The following is a 22,332-nucleotide window of genomic DNA, read 5'->3' as shown; positions in this document are numbered from 1 at the left end:
CTTATACTCTTGGGGTCATGCCTTAAAGAGGCTGATCAGCCCCGATTAGCATCCACCACCAAATATGTCAAAGTCCCCAGGAGTCTCTGTACAGCCCCTGTCCCATCCCCCTTCCTGCTGCCCCTGAAGATGAACAAAATGAAAAATAATGAATTTTGTAAAATACCTCTGGGAAAGGCCCCACCGCCAACCACTTACTTTTGACAAAAAAATTGCCCCCCCCCCCCCCCCAAGACTGGCCTCCTCACCCTAGCCCACTCTTCGAACCACCCATGGACTTACTGAAGTAGCCTTGGTGGTCTAGTGGGGGTCCCAGATTGCCCTCAGGCCCATTTTTTCTCCTATTGATTCTACTGGTGCCTCTCTAGCTCTCCAAGCTCTTGGTTTCTAAGCTTGACTCACAGACCAAATTTCATAATTGTTGTAGTGCTTTCAAAAGTTAGAATGGGCAACCTAAGTAAAAAGACCATTTTTCTTAATTATCATTACATTTGGTTTAGATGTTATGAGTTCTTTTGAAAAGGACTCCATTAAGAACTGTGATGAACATTTTGGGAACTGTGCACTAAAGTATAGCTGAGCCCCTTGGGCCCAATATTTAGCCAGCAGATAGCCAGAGTAGTAAGACTTATCCGTCTATCTAGCAGCAACTGAATATCTGCGTAAGTTCAACTTATCTGGCTAAGTAGCGATATTTAGACTTAGCTGGATAAGTTGTCTATCTAAGTTAGACCTGCTTAACAGCAGATCTAAACTTAGCCGGCTAAGGAGCAACTTCTACATGGATATTCAGCGGCATAGCCGTGCTGCTGAATATCCACATAACTTAGCCGGATAAATTATATCTGGCTAAGTTACTTAGCTGTTTAGGCTTTAAATATATACCTCCTCATTTCTTGTTCTTGGGTTGGATAAAATCCCTCATATTGATTAAAGCTTTCATTGTGGGTTGGTTAACACAGGGAATGTTGATAGGCAGCCTGCACACGTTATAGTTTTTGGCTTAGTATGCATGCTTTTTTGTGTGCCTACTATAGCAGTTACATTATTACAGGCAAAACAAAAAATTGAGTGCATTGTCCATTAAATAGTATTTTAGTAAACACAATTTAGCATGTGCAAGCTAAAAATCTTAGCATTGATTTTACTGTGTTGGCTTCTTTTATGTTCATTGATGCTTGATAATGATGATATTTTTCTCTGCTTGCTGACAGACATTGGTTGAATATGGAGCAAATGTCACTATGCAAAACCAAGCAGGAGAGAAACCATCACAGTGTGCTGAGCATCATGGGCACACCCTGTGCTCTCGCTACCTGGTGGTTGTGGAGACATGCATGTCACTAGCATCTCAAGTCGTGAAGCTAACGAAACAACTGAAGGAGTAAGTCAGAGTAATAACAAGAAGGACTGACAGCAGACAATGATCAAGAATGTTGATGAATTTTGATACTTTATATTTCTATTATTATTGGTATTCTATTATATCTATTTTATCTATAGATAGATCAATAAGTACATTGGATATGATCAAAATGATTGTGATTATAAACCCTGCCTCTAACCTGAGTATTTTGCCCCCTTATGGGTTTTATTGAACCCACATGCACCAGTTGCAATAAGATCAATTCCAGAAGTCAGGGGAAAAGAGACGGATTTGGGACGTTGTAGTCTTTCTCACAATTAATAGAGTTTATTTTAAAGATTTCTGTGCCATATAATCCAAAATTCTAAGCGGCTTACAGAGCAACATTATTTATTTATTTATTTTAAGTTTTTTTATACCGATTTTCCTGCATAAAATGCATATCAAACCGGTTTACAATGAAACAGAATGAGCAGGAAGTAAAATTCCTTAGTCTAATACATTTAAACATCAATAATGAAATAATTTTAAACAAAGCAAAAAGCTAAATAACATTAATAAAAGTTAAATTATTAACATAAACATAATTATATTAGAAGGAGCACAAAGGTTAGCATGAAGGGGAGCACACCCGGCACGCGACGCCTGGTGTAATTGTGCCGTTAATCGGGTCGCCGCTGGCTGGTCGTCATGACGTGGGGGGGGGGGGGGGGCAAGTCTTCACATCGCTGATTTTCTCTTTTAACATCTCAGTTCATTTTTACTATTTTTTTGTGTTATTTTTTTGTTACATTCATAGTAACATAGAATATGTAGGCAGAAAAAGACCCAAGTGGGCAATCCAGTCTGCCCAGCAATAATTATTTTATTCCTGGGGTAATTTTCTCTGCACAGGTTACCCCAGTCAACAAGGGTTACTTCTTTTCTTCATCTCCATCCTTTAGCCACTGGGGATCCTCTGTGTTAATCCTATGCCCTTTTGAATTCCATTACTGCTTTGTCTTCACTATCTTTTCCAGGAGGGCATTCCATGCCTCCATCAGCCTTTCTGTGAAGTAGGGATGTGCCTTCATTTAAAATGAATGGCCTATCCGCGATAAATATATCGTATTTGTTTGTCCTCAAAAACGTAAGAGCAAGCCCCATGAATGAAACATATCTTATTCATTTCATTCGTTTATGTTTCCATTGGAAAGCATTGGCTGTATTAAAACAGTAGACTCTGAGGCTGGGCAGGTCATGTGGGAGTTTCCATAGCCCCCAGCCCTCATGCCTATGACTCATGTGTGAGGCCAGAGGAGAACTGGGATCTGTTGTCAAGGAAACCAGACTGACAAAGCAAGGGAACATATCAGAGAGAAGCATTTTTCTAAATGAGCGAATTACTGAACTTTCCATCCTCTGTATTGCAATCCCTGACTGTTTCAGCTTGCAGTTGGATTCTATCTCTCACTCATGGAGGATACATCCTGCTTTGCTGTTGTCTTAGAATTCTGTTTTACTATAGTCTTCTGTATCAACAATGCTTTGGTTCAAGATTAGAAACATTCCATCTGTTCTAATCCTGTTAGCTGTTAGCTGCTGTCACACTGTGTTAATTTGCACAACTTTATAATTTATTTTTTTTTACATTTCACTGCTGTTACTGCTACTGACTTAGAGGAAGGTTAGTGTTCTCCATCGTTCCCTTCCCTTTTGGGGAAGTCACTCCAGGCTGCCTGGCTGGCACTGGATATTTTTGTAGTGATTTATTACATTTTAAACCTGTTGCTACCAGTGTAGTACCAGTGCTGTAGCTGAACTCTGCCACAGTATCCCACATAGGGGCCAATGCAATACGGTGTGCTGAGCCGAGCGCACTGTTAACCTGCAGTCGGATGCGGGTAGAATAGGCGCTAATCAATCCTCTAATGCAATAAAGGGATTAGCGCATATTTAATGTGCGTCCAACGCGGAGTGAATCTAATAGCGCTCATCACATGCAAATGCATATGAATGAGGCTATTAGGCATTCACTCCCGATGCAAAAAAAAAAATATGCGTCTCGGATGCACATTTAACTGTCATCTATTAACGCATACCAGGAGCAGGCGTTAATAGGTGTGCCTATCAAAAAAAGATGAAAAATAAAGGAAATAAAACAAAAAAAACCAAATTGACAGTCGGACCCATCACGAAAACTGATGCCGAGTTTATCGGCGTCGGTTTACTTTACCGGCGGACAGCCATGAAAACCGAAGCCAATAAACCCGGAGTTAGTTTTCATGACAACTGTTTGCCGCTGAAAACCGACGCTGAGTTTATCGACGCTAGTTTTCATGGCTGTCCGTTGGTAAGGAAAACCGACGCCGATAAACATGGCATTGGTTTTCCTGATTAACGTTCACTGCTAAAAGCCAAAGCTGAGTTTATCGGTGTCGGTTTTCTATACCGACGGTCAGCCACGAAAACCGACGCCGATAAACTCGGCGTTGGTTTTCTGGCAAACGATAGTCACGAAAACCAATGCCGGGTTTATCGGCGTCGGTTTTTGTGGCTGTCGCCGGTAAGCTAAACCGACTCCAATAAACTCGGCATCAGTTTTTGTGACCAGCGTACGGCAGTCACGAAAAACAATTGGGTTAGCGTTAGCAAGGAGGCGCTAGGGTCACGCAAGCCGTAGCGCCTCCATGCTAATGCGACCCCCTCATTTAAATATTGCATGGCGCCCACCTTGGGAGCACCTGGGGCGCATTAAGAGGGCGGGCATGACTGTTCAGCACCGACTTTCTATGGGAGTTTATTGCATCAGCCTCATAGAGAAGCTGTTTTAACTCTTTTTGGGTCTGTGTCTGTTAGATATGTCTGTGCATCCACAAAGTGTACAGTGGGTCTGTGCCATTTACCATCACAGGTACAGGCAGCCGCTTTGTGGATTATTTTATTTTGCTGCTGCATTTAAATTACTAGTGCACTCACTTTTAATTCTGTTTTACCAGTACTGAGCTCACACACATAATATAGCACTATATCTTTCTTTGCTTTTTCTGTGTGTGTTGTGTGCATTAGAGTGCACTGTAGTTACTAGCATAGCAAAATACTAACATTGTTGTTCTACTGTAGTGTATTCTCTCTGTGTGTTGTTCAGCCTTACACACAGAAGGAGCAATGTAGTAATTCATCACACTAATATTATCAGTGTAACTAACCACCAAAATTTCTGGAAATAAAGATTAATTGACAACACCTTTTGTCCAGCACTACAGCACAAAAAAAACCCCATCATGTCAGGCAAAGGACATGTCAAACCTGCAATTGTTGGCAAGGGATTTGCAAGACAGACAATGAGTCTCCCAACTAAGATAATGAGGGATTTTTTCAAATCCCAAACGTCAGCTGGAGAGACAGACATGTAAAGCCACAAGAAGTTGAAATTTGGGAAAGATATGCCAGTGTTCCATCAGTGTCTCAGCCAGATCCTGCTATCTCAGAGGAGAGAGAAAGGGAAGGCACTAGTAGTACTAGTAGCAGCAGAGTACAACCCCCAGTGCCTATAGAAGTACAAGTAGTGAAACTAAAAACAACACTGCAAATCCTTAGTGCAGCAGAGGCTATAAGATCAGTTATGTCATCCTCTTCTGATTCAGAGCTTGATGAATCTCCCTTCAAACAATTTCCTGAAGCAGAGATGGGAGAGTCATTAGCTGAAGACCCTTTATTAGGAAGCTTAGTCAGTACTGTGCTAGCTTCCACTTCAGTGACAGAGGAGAGAGAGGCAGAAGGACATGTTAGTGAGGGAGAGCAGGCCACACTGACAGTGCAGGAACAGCGGATGAGTGAATCCTCTACTGCAATTTCTCAGACTCCATCTGTGACCACCCCCACTTCACTGCCAGCAGCGTCATCCACCCCAAAGGATTCATTCAGAGGCAAGGGATCACAAAAGACATCTGTGATCTGGAACCATTTTCAAATAAGGGAGGACCTAGGCTTTGCACGTTGTAACTATTAAGCAAAAGACATCAGCCAAGGGAAGCAACTGGGCCACTTAAGCAATGCTGGAATGGAGCATCACCTGAAGAAGCAGCATCCCCTTCAATTTGCACCTGGGGATGGTAGTAGTAGTAGGGGACCCCACTTCTGCAAGACAGAAGACACTAGTCTTTGAAAAGGGGACGAGTGTTCCTTATGCTCCTTCCAAGATTTCATTTGGCAGGTTGACAGGCCTGCAGCAGCAGTCCCCAACTATAGCTAAGAAACAACAGCCCACAATGGGGTGGTGTTCAGTGGCACTGTCATGGGGAAAGAGGCAGGCAGCATCCAAAGTGGTGACAAGGACTATCGGTGAGTTGATCGCTTTACATGATCAGCACCTGCAGGTCATTGAGAAGGTGCAGGCATTTGCTGCAGCTTCTAACACCAAACTATAAAGTGCCCTCCAGGACCACTTTCAGCAGAAAGGTCATCCCCAATTTATACAAACATTGTCATAGCTGTGTGCAGGTGCTGCTGGTGAAGTTACAGGAGAGCAGTGTCCATTTCACAAGTGACATATGGACATCCACAAATGCCTCACATTCTTTCTTCTCTCTGACGGCACACTAGTGGGACCTGGCTGAGGTAGGGGCAGGCAGCAACTCCACAGGGCCTAACCAATAGGATGCAGGTGGGCTTTGCTGCACACTCACCTGGCGGATGGTTCCCATACATCTGCCAATATTTTAGAGAAATACTGGAAGGCTGGCAGCTGGATCAGAGAGCCAGAAGTCTCAACATGGGTTTCTTTGTCACCAACAATGTCTCTAATTGTTGCACTGGGAGTGCACCCTTGGCCTGGTGCAGGATTGGTAAGGCCCTCCGGTTGGACCCAGAGAGCGCCTGCCACCAGGTGGCGGAGCACAAGAGGAGACAGAAGCTAGCTGGAGCTTCGCCAATAGCAACCCAGGGTTCCCTCAGGTTGAGCCCTTGGTTACCCGGGCCTCCTGGTCTTAGGTGGGCCTTGCAGAGTCTCCTTGAGAGAAAGTTCAAGGGAGTGCCCACCACGAACAAGGGAGCATGGTTGGTGTCCAAACAGGGTAGACCAGAGGTCGCAGGAGGCCAGAAGAGAGTGTCCGAGTGTATGGCGAGGATCAAGGCCAGAGTATCAGTCCAGAGTAGTCAGCCAAAGTAGGATCGGTAACAATGGTCAATCCAAGTGTGGTCAAGTCAGGCGTAAATCTGCCAACAAAGGTAAGGGGGGGGGGTAGATAGGGCCAGGGGAGTGGGTTAGGTAGGGGAAGGGAGGGCAAGGTGGGGGGAGGGCGAAGGAAAGTTCCCTCCGAGGCCGCTCCGAAATCGGAGCGGCCTCAGAGGGAACAGGCAGCACGCGCTGGGCTTGGCGCATGCAGGTTGCACAAATGTGCACCCCCTTGCGCACGCCGACCCCGAATTTTATAAGATACGCGCGGCTACGCACGTATCTTATAAAATCCAGCGTACTTTTGTTCGCGCCTGGTATGCGAACAAAAGTACGCGATCACACAAATTTTTAAAATCTACCCCTTATTGAATATTGGCATAATAAATATATTTGCAGCACCACAGTCTTCCTGGCTCTTTTTACAAATTTTTGTCCTCTATGTATGCATGTGTCTTTTAAGTAGGCAAGGGAACTCTCCACCCTTCTGGATTTAGAAAATGGTAGTCCCAGTGGGCAGGGCAACGCTTAGATGATTGGGAAAACCCCTTCCAAGATGGCCAAAAGTTCTGTCTCTGCACAGAGAGCAATTCCTCTCTCTCTTCCCTGTAGGGTGAAGACTCTGGGTGGGTGTCCTCCAAATTGTCAGTATGTTCTTATTCACAGTTCTTATTCACAGTTCCTTTTAAGTCAATTGGGATCCCTATTGGGAGGGATCCTGGATGGAACTGCAGCTTAACAGGTATGTGGATGGGTAAGAAGAGTGACAGAATAAACACTTCATCTGAAGTCTTCAAAAATAACTTGTTTCCCAAAAAAGAATAATACCGGAGTTACCCCTTGCAGCAAGTCACCACCAGTTCTGGGCCAGGTCTTCCCTATCCCTGAACGTCCCAAACATAGGGTTCCCCATTCCCTGAATCCAGAAAAGGCCCAGAAGCAAGGCTTCTACCAAGTAAAAATTCAAAAGCTAAAATATTCCCAGAACAATCACTCTGCACCTTGTGAGAAGAGTACAGTCGTGGAGCCCTTGACCTGTTCAGAAGGATACTCAGGAAGAATGGAGCCCTGGCCCTCAGGTAGGTCAAAAATATAACTGATGCAAAAGTTACAACCTTCCTCCTGAACTGCAAACTTAGACTGCCCTCACAGTCCTTGGCGGAACTCTGCTATAAAACTTCTGAGTGGGACGTTCATTCCAACACCCTCAAAGGGAGGGACGCACACAAATGGATCCTCCCCTAATTATTTCTTTCACTAACTGCACTAGTACTATTTCCTAGGACTTACTTGTAACCAGACAGTATTCCCAGGTTATACCATCCTTCTGCAATATTGCTTACAAAGACACTGAACAGAACTGATCCCAGAACCAATCCTTGAGGCACTCCAGTAGGTTTCATTTGCAACTATTCACTGATGTTTGTCAGTCAACCAATTTCAAATCCATTCTGGTTTTTCAATGTATTCATGAACTTCCTATGTGGGCAGCATCAAAATTTCTACTGAATTGCAGATAAATCACATCAAGGGCTCTTTTTTATCCAATTCTCTAGACATGCAATCAGTCAATCAGCTTTGTCTGGCATGATCTTCCTCTAGTAAAACCATTTGTCTAAGATCATAAGAACATAAGAACATAAGAAATTGCCATGCTGGGTCAGACCAAGGGTCCATCAAGCCCAGCATCCTGTTTCCAACAGAGGCCAAACCAGGCCACAAGAACCTGGCAATTACCCAAACCCACCTCCTATTAATCTGCTAATCTTAGGGTAACCAACATTTAAAAGTTCCCAGGTATGGTCTCATAGTTTAAACATCCCTGCCTTAAAGAGTTTTACAATATTACTTTCAGCTTGGCAAGAGGTAGAAAACGAACTCAAGGTTTCCTTAGAAATTCACTGAAGGTACGTGCAGCTCAGTGAAAATTGCTGCCAAGCTGCACAGAAAATAAAATTAATGTATTTATTTAATAATATTTATGAATCGCTTCACTGATTTAAAAAATTGCCCGAAGTGCTCCATTTACCCCAGCAAACTTTGATACACTCCAGATGCCTTCCTTATTCCATGGACGGAGGGCTTACTGTACGCCTACCTACCCCCCCCCCCCCCCTCCCCATACCACTGATATCAAGGACAATTCAGAAATGAATTCAAGACATAGCGGACATGATTCTCATAGCTCCAGCATGGCCAAGACAACCATTGTATGCGTATCTCATTCGACTTTCCATACGCCCACCAATTCCACTGGGAAACCACCAAATGTTACTAACTCAAGATGGAGGCTCCCTCCTTCATCCAATGCATCACTCCCTCAATCTGATGGCGTGGAGATTGAAAGGCAAATATTGAACCACCAGGGCTTTCCTTCGCAACTGGAAGATAAACTTATCGCACCCAGGAAGCCTTCAACCAGATGTAACTATGCAGGAAAATGGCATCGTTACACCAAATGGTGCAAACCACGGAACCTGGATCTTTTCTCATCTACAGCCATGCGAGTATCTCCATACTCTCTACCAAGCTGGTCTAGCTGCCACGTCAGTTTGAGTACATAGCAGTGCTATTGCAGCTTTTCATCATTCTCATAATGGCCTTCCCATTTCTAATCATCCTTTGGTTTCCAGATTCATGCGAGGCATGACACATCTGCGACCGCCGGCGACAAAGCCACCTGTACCATGGGATCTAAATGTCATACTGGAACAGCTAATGATGTCTCCCTTCGAACCTTTAGATTCATGCCACATAAAATACATAACCTAGAAGACAGTATTCCTGGTGGCCGTCACATCAGCAAGGAGAGTAAGTGAATTGCAAGCTTTGGTTCACTATCCCCCTTACTTAGAGTTTTACCACAACAAAGTTACCCTTCGACCTCCTGCACTCGCTAGACTGCAAAAGAGCTCTAACTTACTACAAACAGATGACCCATTCTCCTTCCTGGCCTTCTCAGCTCTTCCTTTCCTTCGATCCAAATAACCCTGGTTAACCTGTCTCTAAGAGAACCATCGCTAGTTGGTTATCGCAATGCATTGAGTTCTGTTACAACAAACATTCAATTAAACTTGACAAAAGGCCTAAGGCGCACCAGATGCGGGCCACAGCAGCATGTATTGCGCACTTAAAAAACATTCCACTACTGGACATTTGCAAGGCGGCAATTTGGTCCTCCATTCATACCTTCACATCACACTATTGTATTGAGCAACAAGATCATGAGAGGTCTTGAATGAGTAGATGTGAATCAGTTATTTACACTTTCAAATAATAGAAGAACTAGGGTGCATTCCATGAAGTTAGCAAGTAGCACATTTAAGACTAATCGGAGAAAATTCTTTTTCACGCAACACACAATTAAGCTCTGGAATTTGTTACCAGAGGATGTGGTTAGTGCAGTTAGTGTAGCTGGGTTCAAAAAAGGTTTGGATAAGTTCTTGGAGGAGAAATCCATTAACTGCTATTAATCAAGTTTACTTAGGGAATAGCCACTGCTATTAATTGCATCAGTAGCATGGGATCTTCTTAATGTTTGGGTAATTGCCAGGTTCTTGTGGCCTGGTTTGGCCTCTGTTGGAAACAGGATGCTGGGCTTCATGGACCCTTGGTCATCCTCCGATGCAGCACTAGGTTCAGCAGTCTTGTCAACCCTTCATAATCGATGAGACTATCTATTCTGCCTAATGGTTGGTGTCCTGAACCTCCAAGAGTGGACACAACCAGGGAGCTTGGGACTCCCAGACAGCATGGCTAATTCAGCCCTGCTGGCAGGAAAAAGCAAGTTTGCTTACCGTAAACAGTATTTCCATAGATAGCAGAATGAATTAGCCATGCGATTCCTCCCTCCTCCCTAGACAGTCTAATGATAATCACCTTCTTTAACTGTTACCTCTCGCTTGGCTACAAAGAGACTGAGGAGAAAAGGAGAGGATTGTGCAGGAAGACGACCGCACAGTCGCACAGAGTTAAAACTCTGTGACTAACTAAGAAATCTCCGCCTACTCCAGTCGCGTGCATGTTCCCAGACAGTATGGCTAATTCATCCTGCTATCTACGGAAACACCATTTATGGTAAACAAACTTGCTTTTACATTTCTCTGGACCATTCCGTCCTTTCTCTATCCTTTGAGATATGATCTCCAGAAATAAGGCCTCACCAGGGACCTGTACAAGGGCATTATCATGTACTTTTTCCTTCTGTTTATGCTTCTCTCTTTGCAGTCCAGCATCCCTCTGACTGTAGCCCCTGTCTTGTCACATTGCTTCACCACCTTCAGATCATCAGACACTATTACTCCGAGGTCTCTTTTCCCGTCCGTGCTCATCAATCTTTCACCCCTGTCACATAGAGCTCTTTTGGATTTCTGCACCTCAAATGCAAGACTCTGCACTTCTTGCCACTGAATCCCAACTGCCAAACCTTCTACCACTCCTCTAACTTCCTTAGATCACTTTTTATTCTTTCTACTACTCCTTCAGATTATTTTGCAGATCTTAGTGTCATCTGCTAAAAGGCAAACTTTTCCTTCTAATCCTTCTGCTATGTCACTCACTAAGATACTGAACAGAACTCATTCCAGAACCGATCCTTGAGGCACTCCACTTATCACTATTCTCTCCTCAGAATAGGTTCCATTTACCACCATTCACTGTCATCTGTCAGTCAACCAATTTGTAATCCATTCTATCACCTTGGGACCAACTCCCAGACTTCTCAATTTTGTTCATGAGCCTCTATGTGGAACAGTGTCAAAAAGCTTTGCTAATTTCAAGATAAATCAGGTTGAGTGCTCATCCTTGAGCTAATTTTCTGGTCACCCAGTCAAAAAAGATTCATTTCAGACAATCTTCCTCTGGTAAATCCATGCTGCCTCAGATTCTGCAACCATTGGGTTATAGATACTTGACTATCCTTCAGCAGTGCCTCCACTAATTTTCTAAGGCTAGCAAACCTGTTATTTACAGCCTCTCCTTTGTTTCCACTTATGTGAAGTGGAACCACCACTGCCCTTCTCCAATATCAGTGGGCCCACCAGCACCTCTCTGAGCAACTTTAGTATCCTAGGATGTATCTCATCTGGCCCCTGGCCTTGTCCACTTTCAATTTTGTTAGTTCCACCCAAATATTCTCTTCTGTAAATGGGATTGTATTTATCCTACTTCCATCCGCACACTTGCCAACCAGCAACAGTCCTCCTCCAGGGTCTTCTTTAGTGAACATTGAACTGAAGTATTTATTTAAAATTTCAGCTTTTCTCCTTTCAGTCTTACCATTTCTGTCCTTCCTCCTATCTTTGATATATCTGAAGAAATGTTTTGTTACCTCACTTTATCTCTTTGGCAATCCTTTCTTACACTCGAACTTTTGCTATCCTTGTTTTTTTCTCATCTTTTTCAGTTTCACCAGATATTCTCTACTGTCTTCCTCTTTTTGAGTTCCTTTGTACTTTTTAAATGCTGATCTTTTTGTCTTTATTTTTCAGCCACCTCTTTGGAGAACCATATCAATTTCCTTTTCTTCTTCCTTTTCTTACATAAAGATTTGTTGCTATTATTATAGCTATGTTCATTTTGATTCACATTTTTTCCACTTCATCTATCTTCTCCCAGCCTTCTAGTTCCTTTTCTGGGTACATTCCCATTTTACCAAGTCCATATTTTTGAAATCCAAGACCTTGCTCTTCATATGACTTTGTCTTGGATGCTATATCAAACCATATCATCTGATGATCACTGATGTTCAGGTTGGAACCTCCCTGGACATTAGAGATACTGTCTCCATTTGTGAGTAGCAGGTCCAGTGTTGTTTCTCCCCTCATGATTTCCATTAAACAGAGCCCCTTGAAAGGCATAAATAATTTTTGTATTTCTTGCAGAATCTGCAGAAGGGATACTCCAATCCACATGTGGCAGATTAAAATCACTGACAAGCAACATCTCACCTTTCCTTCTCACTTTTCAGATCTTTTCGGCCAGATCTCTGTTCAGTTCCTCTGTTTGAGTTAGAGGCCTGAGGTCCACACCAATATAGACAGATGTGCCGTGATCTCTTTTTAATATAGCCCATGGTCCTTCCTTCTTTGTTCAGATCCCCTATATTTCAATATTTGGATATTGTTCTTGACACAGAATGCTTCTCCTCCCCCTTTTCTGTCATCTCTAGCCTTTCTCAGTTGGTTATAGCTAAGTATGACTGTATCCCAGTCATGAGACAAAATGAACATATCTCTGTAATAGCAACATATCCAAGTCCACCTCCACCATTAAGGCTTGCAGATCTGAAATTTTATTACACAGACTACGAGCATTTGTGCTTATAGCTTTTTAGTTATTTTCTCTTGGCTTGCTGCTTTTCTTGGCTTCCTTTTTGGACCTATTCCTTAAGAGTGGACTATTGAGCTGATTTATTTTGTTAATTTTTACACCTATATCCTGTATTTGTTGGGGGTGACATTACAATTCCATTGTCTTCCTTCAGGCCCTCCAAGAATGAGGGCATCCCTTCCATGAAGGATGAACCCAGAGGGGGGGCCTCCCACTGTGCATCCCAGCGCATCAATTGATTTTGTCCTTGACACCTCCAACAAAAGGTAGAGGTGCTCACAGAGTCTGCATGTGCCCAGGGGAGAACCATCTGCAGATCAACTTGGAGCTACGAGACATTGGTTATACACTAGGAGTATTCTCTCACTTGCTGTCAGACAACAGAATATCGATTCAGACAACCAGGAGGTCTTTTTGTGTATTTTAATATTCCACTGCATTGCAACAAGTGGCAGCTAAATCCTACATTTTATGTGATTGCACTCTTTCCCCAGATTGAGTAATCTTGGAAAATGATTGAGATTAACCATGTAAAAATTTCTCTACAGGCAGACAACAGAACGAGTTACTTTGCAGAGCCAACTCCAACAGCTACTAGAAGCCCAGAAGTCAGACGACAGATCAATACCAACATCCCCCAGGTAACCAGAGATAGGAGGGGGAGGGGGAATGCAAGTAAAGGTACTTGCAGCTTTAAAGCCCACATACCCTGAACACACGCAAAGGCAGAACTCTAAATTATATGTACCTTTATTTTATAGTTTAGAGCTGTAAAACTTCCAGCTTTCAGTGTATTACATATTACAACATATGTTCTGTTTCCACTTGGTCTTGTAGGGCTCCTCTCTCCCCATGCCTCATTATTTATCTTTAGAAATGGAACTGATCACTGGAACCAACTTAGTTGACCCTTTAGAGATGCTGCATGTGATCTAGGAACATAAAACCTTTAACAGTATTTTTCTCATATGCACATTTGACAATAACAATGTAACAAATGATTAGAGCAGTTATTAATGAATAAGTGCACAAACATCTTTAAAAACATGTGGGATACTTTTCTGATTTTTTTTTTCCTTTTCGTTCTCCAGCATTTTCCTGCTATATCAGGATCCTTTTGGTCCCTAAGCATCGATTTTCCATTGCCTGCTCTAATGTGAGCACATACTGTAAGAACATAAGAAGTACCACGCTGTGTCAGACCAAAGATCCATCAAGCCCAAAATTCCATCTCCCAAATGAGCAGTCTGAGTCGTTAGGAAGTAACCAATAGATCCCAAAGAATAGATCCAATTCCTTGTTGCTTGTTCCTGCACATAAGCGGTGGCTTTCCCCAAGTCTACCTGACTAATCCAAAACTTTTTAAGCCCAACTATGCTTTGTCCACATCCTCTGGCAACAAATTCCTCAGATTAATAGGGCATTACGTGAAAAAATACTTTCTACAATTTGTTTTAAATATGCTACCTGCTAGTTTCATGATGTGTCCCTTAGTCCTGAACTATTTGAAAGGGTAAATAACCATCCCCTATTTACCTGTTCCATCTCACTCATGATTTCATAAACATCTATCATATCTATCTATTGTTGTCATCTCTTCTCCAAGCTTAAGAGCCCTAACCTGTTTACCCTTTCTTCATAAGGGAACTGTTCCATCTTCTTTTACATTTTTGTTGCCCTTCTCTGTACCTTTTCTAATTCTGCTACATTTCTGTTAGAAAAGGGAGACCCGAACTGCACACACTTTTCAAGGTGCAGTTTCACCATAGATCAATATAGAGGCATTATGATGTTCACAAATGTATTCCACATTTCTTTCTGAATAATTCCTAAACATTCTATTTGATTTTTTTTTTGACCAGCTTCACACACTGAGCGGAGGATTTCATCATATTGTCCACCGTGATTCCAAGATCTTTTTCCTGAGTGATTACTCCTAATATAGAGCCCAGCATTGTGTAGATGTACCCATAGTTAAAATTATCTTTACTATGTGCATTACTTTGCACGTGTCCACATAAAATTTTATCTGCCGTTTAATAGCCCAGTTCCCCAGTCTGACAAGGTCTTACTCCAGTTCCTCACAGCCTGCTTGCATTTTAACTATTTTGAATATTTTTGTGTTATCTGCAAATTTAATCACTCATTGCTCCTTTTTCCAGGTCCATTAATGAATAAGTTAAACAACACCAGTCCCAATACTGAACCCCGGGACACCCCATTATTTACATTTCTCCATTGAGAAAAACTGACCATTTAGTACTATTTTTTGTTTCCTATGTTTTAACCAGTTACCATTGCCTTCTATCCCATGACTTTTTAGTTTTATGAGGAGTCTCTCATGAAGGACATTATCAAATGCCTTCTGAAAATCAAAATACAGCTCACCTTTATCCATATGCTTACTCACACCATTAAAGAATTCCAGTAGGTTAGTAAGCCATGACCTCCCTTTGCTAAATCTGTACTAGATCTTCCCTGTTAAACCATGTTTATCTATATGACCAGCAATTTTACTCTTAACAATAGCCCTGCCATTTTACCTGGCAACCAACATCGGACTCACTGGTCTTTACTTACTTGGGTCACCCCTGGAGCCTTCTTTGAAAAATGCCTTTACATTTCCTATCCTTCAGTCCTAGAGAACGAAAGCAGGTTTAAATGATAGGTTACAGATTATTGGTAGCAGGTCTGTAATTTCATATTTCAATTCCTTTAGAACTCTGGGGTGAATATCATCATGCTCTGGTGATTTTTTGCTATTTAGTTTTGCCAGTTTGCTCTAGCACCTCTTCCAGATTCATGCAGGTAGATTTTAAAAACCAAACCAAGCCGGGACATATGCACGTGATTCGGAAGCACGCAGGCCGCGCAGATTTTAAAAGGCCCGTGGCCACATGCGTATCTCCCGGTACATGCATTAAAAATGTTTTGGGGAAAGTGGCGGGGCATGGGCATGTCTGGGTGGGGCATGGGCAGCCGGGACTACACCATCAAGTCAGTTTCGCGCACAAGCACGCACTGGGATCCCACAATCGCGTAACTTGCTTCTGCTATGGACTGCTTGTAAGTAGTGCAATGAAAAAAATAGGGTAATCAGCAGAGTTTTAAGGGTTGTTGCTAGTAGGGTAAAAGGGAGGCAAGTTAGGTAGTGGGTTTAGGAAGTCCGCTGCTTTACTGGGGTGAACTGGGAGAGAACTGGGAAATAGGCCTAATACATTGCCACGTGTACTTACTAAACTCCCCCCCTTACACGCTCCACATGGCATTTGTGCACATATGCGTGCGTCGATATAAAATTGTGCGCACATGTATGCGCAGGTAACTGATTTTATAACATGCGTGCATAAACACGTATGTTATAAGATCGGAGCGTCCATGTGAGCACACCGGCAAATGTGTGTACATGAGTGCATGCGCAGTCAGTTTCAAAGTTACCTTCACAGTGATTTGCTTCGGTTCCTCTGAATCATCACCTACAAAGAATAGTTCAGGTGCAGCTATTTTCCCAATATCTTTCACATAAAGATTAAAGCAAAACATTAATTTAGTTGGTTTTTTTTTGTCTGTAAATTTCAGCTGTAGTAAGATGAATTATTTCCAAATCTATTGTAAATAATGATAACATTTAGCCTTCTGTTATTTGGTCCTCTCAAGAACAACATCTTTTTCCATAGTTCTCTCACTTTGGGGCTGATGTAATTAGACCCATGCTGAAATCAGCGCAATTTTTCTATGCATATTTTTTTCATAGCGCACAGCAAATACAGGTGGCTGCATGGGATTTAATCATGGAAGAGTAATCTAATGAGATCCGTGCAGAAAATCCGCGCAGAAACAATTACTCGCACCATTCCCCATACGTACCGGATCAGTCCAGACACTTGGGTTCATCTCCCCCTATCAGCAGATGAAGACAGAGAAAAAAACCTCGCTGACACTGTATCTAAGCAACCATGCCAGTATTCTCTGTCTCCAGCAGACGGCAGAAGCTGTTAATCCTGCAGCTCTGCAGTTGACTAATTTTTTTCAACTAATTTTTTTCTTTTGAGCCTTCCTCCCGGGGGTTTCTTTTATTTTTTTAGAATCCTTAGGGCTCTTCCCTGGCCTGTTGAGGTGGTCGAGCCAGGGGTTGGTACCCTTGTTTGTGCTTGGTCTGGGCGCCCGTGAGGTGTAAATCTGGATGTCCAGATCCCTCCCTTCACGAGGCCGCTGAGGCGGCTGCAGGCTCTTTACAATACTTTTTTACAAGAATGTTTTGACTATTTTTGCCTATTTTTCAGGGCTAACTAAAGCTAATTAAAAAAAAAACAAACTGTGTTTGGTCTGGAGCACTGCTCTACAGGCGAGCGACTTTCTCCTCTTAGGTAGGAGATTTTTGAGGGGCTCTGGCTGTTTGTTTGGGGGACCTTTTCTTCTGTTGTGGTGAGTACCTTCAGAGAAAGGATTTTAATTTTATCTCTACCTTATGGCTCGTGGCAGGGCATGCCTTTGATGCGACTCTGATTCTTCCCGGCTTAATAGGTCGGGTTATGCACTGTGCCGATGGTGGGGAGGGTTCGTCTGTGGCTCCTCCCGCTAAATAGCATTGAGTATCGTTGTCTTTTGGAACAGCTGCAACTTTTTTTTTACCTCACCCGGCCGGCACAGGAACGGCAGTCATTTTGGATGTTTCCGCAGCAGTTCCCATGTTGCCGGGGTGGATGGGGGAGGATCTTCCATCTCTGTCTCTGGCCCATTCTGGGTTGGGGAATGGGCAGGGAGGGCTAGAAAGTGAGGAAAGCTCTGGTTTACCTGTTTTTCAACCAGACCATTCTGGCTTTGGTGCAGGGAGGATTTTCTCCACAGACTTTGTTTTCTTACTTCATGATGCCTATATGGCCAGACAGAAAGCAGCTGGGGGGACTACACAGCTGCAGATTCCACCAGTCCAGCCCACTGAGGGTCCTTTGGGGGGTCCCAGGAGGTCTCCTATGCCTGGTAATAGGGTTCCCTCAGCACAGGGCTTGATTTTTCACCTGCAGGGTGATGCAGTTGGGGCGATTGATCCGGAGGATGTTATCTTAGGTCCTGGTGATACTGGTTCGGGGTCTGGCCAAGCTCCACTTGTGGCTCCGGTTATTCCGGCTACCAAGGATGCGGGTCAAGGGGATGACCCGGTCTCTTTTATTCATGAGCCGGAGGATCACAAGGTGGTCCACCTTTTTAAAAGGGAAGAGCTGGAGGTTTTGCTTCTCTTGGCTTACCAAATTCTTAGGTTTAAAATGCCTCAGGAGAACCAGGATTTGGATGGCGAGAACCTGGTACTAGGTACCATCTGAGATCCTCCAAATTCTTTCCCTTACTACAAGTCAGTTAGGAAGTTAGTAGAAGAGGAATGGGGGACTCCTGATTCTGGTTTAAAGGTTGGCAGAACCATGGGGAAACTTTACCCTCTGCCAGAACAGGATTTAGAAATGTTTTCTCTCCCGAAAGTAGATGCGGCGATGTCTGCCATGACTAAGTGCACCACGATTCCGGTTATTGGGTCGGCCGCTTTAAAAAATGTACAAGATCGTAAGATGGAGTTACATCTTAAAAGGATTTTTGAGGTGGCGTCCCTGGGTTTGCATGCAGTACTTTGTTCAAGTTTCTTGCAGCATGCTTGTCTCCAGTGGGTACAGCATCTTCAAAGTAATTTGCCTCAATTAGCTGTGGACGCAGAAACGGCTGAGCGTGTGGAAGCAGCTGTGTCTTACGGTGCGGATGCCCTCTAAGATTTGGTGCGTACTTCCTCCAGAGTAATGGCATTAGCTGTGGCTGCCCGAAGGTTGCTTTGGCTTCACAATTGAGCGGCGGATGTTTCCTCTAAGGCACAATTGGCATCCTTGCCTTTCAAAGGTAAGTTCTTGTTTGGCGAGGATCTAGAGCAGCTGATCCACTTTCTTGGACATAATAAAGTCCTCAGGTTACCTGAGGATAAACCTAAGGGTAAGAGATTTTTTTAATCACGGTCTCTTTTTCGGTCCAATAGAAGATCGCGGCCTACCCGTGGTATGCCAGGACCTCAGAGACAATATTTTTCGCGGGGGCAAGCATAGGGTCAATCCTTTCGTGGAGCCAGAAGGTCCTTTATGGGATCCTCTGGTGGCTTCTCAGCAAGAGGTAAGTCTACCCAATGATACCAGGTTGATCCACTCCGTCGTTCCTATTATAAGAGGTCGCTTACGGCACTTTTACGACAAGTGGGCCAAGATCACTCAGGACCAGTGGTTTCTCAATGTGATAAGAAACGGTTAGGTTTTAGAATTTGCTCATCCCATACAGGAACTTTTTCTAATTTCCCCATGCAGCTGTCTGGTCAAGCGGGCGGCGGTACAACTGACTCTAGACCGGTTATGTCGGTTAAGTGCGGTAGTACCAGTTCCCAGAGCGAAGCTTCGTCAAGGGAGATACTCCATTTATTTTCTGGTCCACAAAAAGGAGGGGTCATTTCGGCCAATACTCAATTTAAAGGTCAATGCAAAACTCAAGGTGCCACGCTTCAGGATGGAAACCCTCAGGTCGGTCATAGTGGCTATACGCAAAGAAGAATTCCTGGCTTCCTTGGATCTCATAGAGGTTTATCTACATATTCCCATCCATCAAGACTCTCCGCTTCATGATTCTTGGTCAATATTTTCAGTTTCAGGCTCTTCCGTTTGGTCTTGCCACGGCTCCACGGACTTTCACCAAGGTGATGGTGGTGGTGGTAGCTTTCCTTCGAAAGGAGGGTATTCTAGTTCACCCATATTTGGATGGTTGGTTGATCAGAGCCAAGTCAGAGTCTCTATGCCGCAAGTTGGTTCATCAAGTTCTCGAAGTCCTAGAGTCCCTAGGTTGGGTAGTGAATCATGACAAAAGTCAGCTATCACCAACACAAACTTTAGAGTATTTAGGAGCTCGGTTTGATACTCTTATAGGCAGAGTCTTTCTCAAGATCGAATCTTGAAACTTCAGGCCCAGATCCGCCAGTTTTTGCAGTTGCAGGTACCCAAGGTCTGGGACTACTTACAGGTTCTCGGCTCGATGGCCTCCACGCTTGGTTCCCTGGGAGTTTTCCCATATGAGACCACTACAGATGGTATTGTTGACCCGCTGGAAGCCAGTATCAGAAGAATATCATATCCGCTTACCTCTTGAGGGTTTGCCGAGAGACAGTCTGTCATGGTGACTTCAGACTTCCAATCTCAGTTGGGGAGTGGACCTCGAAGTTCCCGATTGGATAGTGGTTACTGCCGATGCCAGTTTCGTTGGATGGGGAGCTGTTTATCAGTCCCATTCGGTTCAGGGATCCTGGTCCACGAGACAGTCTGCGTGGTCTATTAACCGCCTATAGACCAGGGCGGGTCGCTTGGCCTTGAAGGAGTTCTGCCGTTACTACGGAATCATCCGGTTCAAGTTCTGTTGGACAATGCGACAACAGTAGCGTATATAAATCAGCAGGGTGGAACCAAAAGCAAGGCAGTGGCTCTAGAGGCGCAGAGGTTGGTGCTCTGGGTGGAACAACATCTAGAGAGATTAGCGGCATCCCACATCGCAGGAACAGGTGGATTTCTTGAGTCGCACACACTTGGATCCAGGCGAGTGGGGAAATCTCAGAGACAGCCATGCAGTTAATTCGAGATCATTGGGGTCTACCTCATGTCGACCTTATGGTGACCTCTTGAAATGCCAAGGCCTTCCGATTCTTCAGTCGCCGAAGACAGTACGGGGCCGAAGGGGTCGACGCTCTAGTTCTACCATGGCTTCAGGGAGTTCATGGGTGTAGCTTGCTTATTGCGGCGGCTACTACCCCTAACTAATCAAGCTAGATATTTCACTTGGATGCAGCTCCATCACTGCTCTCTACATTAAAGGTGGGGGTGGAAGGGAAATAGAACCAAGAGCTAAGAGAAACAGATAAGTATGAGAGAAAAAATGTGTGAAGCTTGCTGGGCAGACTGGATGGGCCATTTGGTCTTCTTCTGCCGTCATTTCTATGTTTCTATGTTTCTATGTTTCTACTATATGTTTTTCCTCCATGGCCACTGGTTCTATGTTGCATAGAAAAGCATTGCAGAGAGGTGATTCTAGTGGCTCTGGAGTGACCTCGGCATCCGTGGTTTGCGGATCTGCTCAACCTGGCGGTGGATGGCCCGCTTCGGCCACCTGACGTGTCTTCCTCAACAGGGTTCTATATTTTTCGATCAGGCTGCTCGCTTTTCTCTAGCAACATGGGTTTTTGAGAGGAGGTGTTTGAAAAGGAAAGTTACCCGGACTTGGAAGTCACCACATTGTTACAGTCTAGAAGGAAGTCTATTAACCTCTCATATGTTCAGGTATGGAAGATTTTTGAATCCTGGTGTTCCATCAGGGGATTTCACCCTCTTAGGGTCTTAATTCCTGAAATATTATCTTTCTTACAGGATGGCTTCACCAAGGGCTTATCTCTTAGTTCTCTTAAACTGCAGGTAGCAACACTGGGCTCTCCATGGCAAAACTGAAGGTTCCTCTATTTCGTCTCATCCAGATGTGGTTCATTTTCTTAGAGGTACGATGAATCTTCATCCTCCAATTCGGAAATTTTGTCCGTCCTGGAACCTTATTCTAGTTCTTAAAGCTCTGTGTGAACCTCCCTTCGAGCCACTCTGAAGGGCTACGTTAAAGAATATGACACTTGAGGTAATTTTTCTCATCGCCATTTGTTCAGCTAGAAGAATTTCTGAGTTACAGGTGTAATCTTGACGAGATCCTTTCCTTCAGATTTCAGTATCCGGAGTTTCTTTATGGACAGTACGTTCCTTTTTACCAAAGGTGGTTTCAGCATTCCATGTCAGTCAGTGGAAATTCCGGCTTTTCCTAACTTACTGGCGTCGGATCCTAATGCGAGGGAGCTCAAACATCTAGATGTTCAGAGAGCTTTATTGCGTTACTCGAGATTACCAATGACTTTAAGAGGTCCGATCACCTCTTCGTGCTGTGGAGTGGTCCTAATAAAGGCTCCAAGGCTTCTAAAGCTTCTATTGCACGATGGTTGAAGGAGGCTATTTCTTCCACATATATTACACAGGGTCGTCCTCCACACGTTCGCAAGTGGCCACGTGGGCGGAATCTCAACTTGTTTCCCCACAGGAAATTTGCAGAGCGGCAATTTGGAAGTCACTGCATACTTTTGGAAGGCACTATCACCTAGATGTCGGGTCTCCAGCAAACCCTTCCTTTGGCGAGAGTGTTTTGCGAGCGGGACTCTCCAGGTCCTACCCTGGGTAAGGGCTTTGGTACATCCCAGCCCTCTGGACTGATCCAGGTACATACAGGGAAAGAAAAATTGGTTCTTACCTGCTAATTTTCATTCCTGTAGTACCACGGATCAGCCCAGAGCCCCCCCCCCCCCAATTAGAAGGGGGTTATATTAAGGGGAGAGTCGTCCGCTCAGCTGTAAGATTGTTCTCTGTTGCATTCCATGTTCTTGTTAATTATT

The 22,332-nt window shown here is 43.9% G+C and overlaps 1 protein-coding gene across 5 annotated transcripts in view; it reads left to right on the top strand.

The window, feature by feature from the left end:
• The window catches only part of SNCAIP (synuclein alpha interacting protein), a 320,048-nt gene that overhangs the window by 282,563 nt on the left and 15,153 nt on the right, over positions 1-22,332 (top strand). For all 5 annotated transcript variants that reach the window (XM_029619986.1, XM_029620002.1, XM_029620011.1 and 2 more), the window contains 2 exons: positions 1,215-1,384; positions 13,400-13,492. In XM_029619986.1, the coding sequence (XP_029475846.1) occupies positions 1,215-1,384; positions 13,400-13,492 (263 nt within the window). The remainder of the gene's footprint in view (positions 1-1,214; positions 1,385-13,399; positions 13,493-22,332) is intronic.

Source organism: Rhinatrema bivittatum, chromosome 1, assembly GCF_901001135.1.
Source record: "Rhinatrema bivittatum chromosome 1, aRhiBiv1.1, whole genome shotgun sequence".
Taxonomy (NCBI): domain Eukaryota; kingdom Metazoa; phylum Chordata; class Amphibia; order Gymnophiona; family Rhinatrematidae; genus Rhinatrema; species Rhinatrema bivittatum.
Note: the sequence above shows the minus strand (reverse complement) of the source record. Positions and strands in the feature narration are given on the sequence as shown.